This window comes from Cebus imitator, unplaced genomic scaffold, assembly GCF_001604975.1.
Source record: "Cebus imitator isolate Cc_AM_T3 unplaced genomic scaffold, Cebus_imitator-1.0 Scaffold799, whole genome shotgun sequence".
Lineage (NCBI taxonomy): Eukaryota > Metazoa > Chordata > Mammalia > Primates > Cebidae > Cebus > Cebus imitator.
Window position 1 is genome coordinate 95,936 of NW_016108114.1, and position 5,372 is coordinate 101,307.

At 54.2% G+C, this 5,372-nt stretch overlaps 1 protein-coding gene across 2 annotated transcripts; it reads left to right on the forward strand.

Moving 5' to 3' along the window:
* The first annotated feature begins 1,158 nt into the window (after window positions 1-1,158).
* LOC108297411 (patr class I histocompatibility antigen, A-2 alpha chain) lies at window positions 1,159-4,948 on the forward strand. 2 transcript variants are annotated; one of them, XM_017520076.2, is made up of 8 exons: window positions 1,159-1,754; window positions 1,875-2,144; window positions 2,390-2,665; window positions 3,225-3,500; window positions 3,619-3,732; window positions 4,178-4,210; window positions 4,315-4,362; window positions 4,530-4,948. In XM_017520076.2, the coding sequence occupies exons 1-8, from the start codon at window positions 1,682-1,684 to the stop codon at window positions 4,532-4,534; spliced, it is 1,095 nt and encodes a 364-aa protein (XP_017375565.1). In that variant the 5' UTR covers window positions 1,159-1,681; the 3' UTR covers window positions 4,535-4,948. The 2 variants fall into 2 exon arrangements, with proteins under 2 accessions (XP_017375565.1, XP_017375564.1); XM_017520075.2 differs by having other exon boundaries at window positions 1,513-1,754; window positions 4,160-4,210.
* Window positions 4,949-5,372: the final 424 nt, after the last annotated feature.

Consider the following 5,372-nt stretch of genomic DNA (forward strand, 5'->3'; position numbering starts at 1 on the left):
AATCCCACAAATATGTATTTAACCAAAAAAAAAAAATTAAAATGTAAGGCCACACTTGTGAACAGTTATCTATAGTGGCTTCATTAGTAACACACCCTAACTGGAGTAATCCACATGTTTATCAACTGGAGAATAGAGAAAACAATGAGTAAACTGGGATTCCAGCAACACTCAGCAGCTGCTCAGCAACAAAAATGAATGAATGGCATCATCTCAAACATTGTTATGCTGAGTGAGAGACCAAACAAAGGACTACATCACATATAATTGCATGTCCATGAAATTCTAGAAATTACACTACTGCAGTGACAGAAAGCAGAGCAGTGGTTGAGTGAAGGGAAGGGGTGAGGGTAGGAGCCAGGGATTAAATAGAAAGGGACAGAAAGAAAGTTTTTAGGAAAAAGAAACTGTTCTCTACACTGCCACAATTTGAGAGTCACTGGGCTGTGGGAACTGAGGGGAGGGAAGGGTGTGAGGGATGAGGGGGCAGAGAGAAGGGCTGGGGAAGCAGGAGGTGAGGAAAAGGAGCAGAGGATAGAATTTTAAAGCAGTGGAAGAGCCTAGCAGGGGTTTCTTTGCACTTGGTATTTAGTACATTTTGTGTGGGACTGCCTAAAAACTAATGGCTTCCTCATGATTAAAAAAAAAAAAGTTATAGAAATACCAAATGTCCGAATAAAATATGCACACTGCTTAGATGTCCATAGTTCACGAAAGCAGGCAGTGCTGGAGCCTCGGTGAAGAACACTGGGACTGCATGGAGCACTTGCAACTTTGAGGTGGTGACTACAGGATGCCAGTTCAATACACAGTATCAAACCCTGCTTCTTTGTATTCAGGAGATATTCTAGACTCACACAGGGAAATTCGAGCAAGGGAATGAAGATAATTTTCAATGCAACAACCAGAGGCACAGATCCATAGTCTGGGAAAGTAAAATTTAGGATCTTTGAGAGTTTAATTGTAATTCTGTTTGACGCAGGTCTTTGACAGATTGGAATCCTAATCATTCAGAGATTACCAATATTGTGCTATCTACTGTATTAATAAACAAAAAGGAAACTGGTCTCTATGAGAATCTCCATCTGGTGCCTTCAGGCAAAACTTCACCAGGTTTAAAGAGAAAACCCTGTCTCTACACCTCCATTCCCAGGGCGAGCTCACTCTCTGGCATCAAGTTCCCCGTGGTGAGTTTCTTTGTACAAGAGTCCAAGGGGAGAGGTAAGGCGTGGGAGGCAGGGAGTCCAGTTCAGGGACGGGGATTCCAGGACGAAAGGTGAAGGGGAAGGGGCTGGGCGCAGCCTGGGCATCTCTCCCTGGTTTCCACAGACAGATCCTCGGCCAGGACTCTGGCAGACAGTGTGACAAAGAGGCTTCGTGTAGAAGATGGATCGGGACAAAGTCCCAGGTCCCAGGCGTGGTTCTCACGGTCTCCGGCACCTGCACAGAGGGCCTTGTCTGCATTGGGGAGGCGCAGCGCTGGGGATTCCCCATCTCCCCAGAGTTTCTCTTCCTCTCCCAACCTGTGTCGGGTCCTTCCTCCTGGATACTCGTGACGCCTCCTCAGTTCTCACTCCCATTGAGTGTCGGGTTTCTAGAGAAGCCAATCAGCGTCGCCGCGGTCCCGGTTCTAAAGTCCCCAGTCACCCACCCGGACTCAGATTCTCCCCAGACGCCGAGGATGGCGGTCATGGCGCCCCGAACCCTCCTCCTGCTGCTCTCGGAGGTCCTGTTCCTGACACAGACCTGGGCAGGTGAGTGCGGGGTCGGGAGGGAAACGGAGTCTCTGGGGAGGAGAGAGGGGACTGGGACGCAGGACCCGAGGAGCCGCGGCGGGAGGAAGGTCAGTGAGTCTCAGCCCTCCTCGCCCCCAGGCTCCCACTCCCTGAGGTATTTCTACACCTCCGTGTCCCGGCCCGGCCGCGGGGAGCCCCGCTTCATCGCCGTGGGCTACGTGGACGACACGCAGTTCGTGCGGTTCGACAGCGACGCCGCGAATCCGAGGGTGGAGCCGCGAGCGCCGTGGATAGAGCAGGAGGGGCCGGAGTATTGGGACCAGCAGACACGGAACGCCAAGGCCAACGCACAGACTGACCGAGTGGACCTGCGGACCCTGCGCGGCTACTACAACCAGAGCGACGCCGGTGAGTGACCCCCGGCCCGGTTCGCAGATCACTGCTCCTCCCCATCCTGCAGGCACCGCCCGGGTCTCCGAGTGTCCGGGTCCGAGGTCCACCCCGAGGCTGCGGGACCCGCCCAGACCCTCGACCCGGGAGAGCCCCAGGCGCCTTTACCGAGTTTCATTTTCGGTTTAGGCCAAAATCCCCGCGGGTTGGTCGGGGCGGGGGCGGGACTCGGTGGGCGGGGCTGACCGCGGGGGCGGGGCCAGGGTCTCACACCATCCAGTGGATGTACGGCTGCGACGTGGGGCCCGAGGGGCGCTTCCTCCGGGGGTACCCGCAGGACGCCTACGACGGCAAGGATTACATCGCCCTGAACGAGGACCTGCGCTCCTGGACCGCCGCGGACATGGCGGCTCAGATCACCAAGCGCAAGTGGGAGGCGGCCAATGCGGCGGAGCAAAGGAGAGCCTACCTGGAGGGCACGTGCGTGGAGGGGCTCCTCAGATACCTCGAGAACGGGAAGGAGACGCTGCAGCGCGCGGGTACCAGGGGCAGTGGGGAGCCTTCCCCATCTCCTGTAGATCTCCCGGGATGGCCTCCCACGAGGAGGGGAGGAAATGGGATCAGAGCTAGAATATCGCCCTCCCTTGAATGGAGAATGGCATGAGTTTCCTCTGAGGCCCCTTCTGCTCTCTAGGACAATTAAAGGATGACTTCTCTGAGGACATGGAGGGGAAGACAGTCCCTGGAATACTGATCAGGGGCCCCCTTTGACCCCTGCAGCCGCCTTGGGCACCGTGACTTTTTCTCTCAGGCCTTGTTCTCTGCCTCACACTCAAATGTTTGAAGGTCTGATTCCAGCTTTTCTGAGTCCTGCCTCCACTCAGGTCTGGACCAGAAATCGCAGTTCCTCCCTCAGAGACTAGAACTTTCCACAGAATAGGAGATTATCCCAAGTACCTGTGTCCAGGCTGCTGTCAGGGTTCTGTGCTCCCTTCCCCACCCCAGGTGTCCTGTCCATTCTAAGATGGTCACATCGGTGCTGCTGTGTTGTCCCATGAAAGATACAAAATGCCTGAATTTTCTGACTCATCCCGTCAGATCCCCCAAAGACACATGTGACCCACCAACCCATCTCTGACCATGAGGCCACCCTGAGGTGCTGGGCCCTGGGCTTCTACCCTGCGGAGATCAGACTGACCTGGCAGCGGGATGGGGAGGACCAAACTCAGGACACGGAGCTTGTGGAGACCAGGCCAGCAGGGGATGGAACTTTCCAGAAGTGGGCAGCTGTAGTGGTGCCTTCCGGAGAAGAGCAGAGATACACGTGCCATGTGCAGCACGAGGGGCTGCCGGAGCCCCTCACCCTGAGATGGGGTAAGGAGGGGGATGGGCAAGGGGGGGATGCGGGGTCATGTTTCTTCTCAGAGAAAGCAGAAGCCCTTCTGGAGCCTTCAGCAGGGTCAGCATCCCTCACTTTCCCCTCCTTTCCCAGAGCCGTCTTCCCAGCTCACCATCCCTATCGTGGGCATCATTGCTGTGGCTGTCCTAGGAGCTGTGGTCATCGGAGCTGTGGTCACTGCTGTGATGTGGAGGAGAAAGAGCTCAGGTAGGGAAGGGGTGAGGAGTGGGGTCTGGGTTTTCTTGTCCCACTGGAGGCTTCAAGTCCCAGGTAGAAATGTGTCCTGCCTCATTGCTGGGAATCACTATCCACACATGGACCATGTGCACCCAGCCTGGGGCCCTGTATGCCAGCACTTACTCTTTCCTGAAGCAGATATGACAATGAAGGACAGAGGTATAACCTTGATGATTGTGGTGTTAGGGTCCTGATTCCAGCAGTCACAAGTCAGGGGAAGGTCCCTGCTAAGGACAGACCTTAGGAGGGTGGTTGGTCCAGGACCCACACCTGCTTTCCTCGTGTTTCCTGACCCCTCCTGGGTCCGTAGTCATAGTTCTGGAAACTTCTCTTGGGTCCAAAACTAGGAGGCTCCTTTAAAATCTCATGGCCCTGCCTCCTCCCTGTCCCCTCACAGGAAGTTTTCTTCCCACAGGTGGAAAAGGAGGGAGCTACTCTCAGGCTGCGTGTAAGTTGGGGATGGGAGTGTGGAGGAGCTCACCCACCCCATAATTCCTCCTGTCCCACATCTCCTGCTGGCTCTGACCAGGTCCTGTTTTTGTTCTACCCCAGGCAGCGACAGTGCCCAGGGCTCTGATGTGTCTCTCACGGCTTGTAAAGGTGAGACCCTGGGGGGGGCCTGAAGTAGGCAGGTATTGGGGCAGAAGGGAAAAGCCTGAGTTGTGGGGATTCTTTGATTGGGACGTTTTGAGTGTGTGGTGGGCTGTTCAGAGTGTCATCACTTATCATGACTGACTGAATTTGTTCATGACTATTGTTTTCTGTAGCCTGAGACAGCTGCTTGTGTGGGACTGAGATGCAGGATTTCTTCACGCCTCCCCTGTGTGACTTCAAGAGCCTCTGGCATCTCTTTCTGCAAAGGTGTCTGAATGTGTCTGCGTCCCTGTTAGCATAATGTGAGGAGGTGGAGAGACAGCCCACCCTGTGTCCACCATGACCCTTGTCCCCACGCTGAGCTGTGTTCCCTCCCCAGTCATCTTTCCTGTTCCAGAGACCTGGGGCTGGGTGTCTCCATCTGTGTCTCAGCTTCATGGTGCACTGAGCTGCAACCTCTTACTTTCTTAATGAAAATAAGAATCTGAAAATAAATGTGTTTTCTCAAATATTTGCCATGAAAAGTTGATGGATTAATAAGTCAATTCCTGAAATTTGAGAGAGGAAATAAAGACCTGAGAACCTTCCAGAATCTGCATGTTCGCCGTGCTGAGCCTGTTGCAGGTGGGGATGGAGAAGGCTGTGAAGAGCCGAGTGTGGACGGGGCCTGTGCCCAGTTGCTGCTGTGTCCATCATAGGCTTTATGTGGTCAGTCCTCAGCTGGGTCAGCTTCACTGTTCCACGGTCCTTGTCCTGTCAGTGAAAACTTGTCCAGCGAAAGCTGTGACCACAGAGGCTCATACATCACCAAGGGCGGCCCCTGCACACAAGAGTCTCTGTGTTTCTGAGACAAAGTTTCAGACCCATTCAGCTCCTGGCCTCCTTCTAGGGCTCCTCTTCTGCTCTGCTCTCCTGCCCTCTCTCCCTGCCCTGATTCCAGTGATCTTGGTGCTGGCTGCAATCCCAACTCATGAATCTAAAGCAGAGTCTAATTTAGATTCATATTTGTTTGTAAA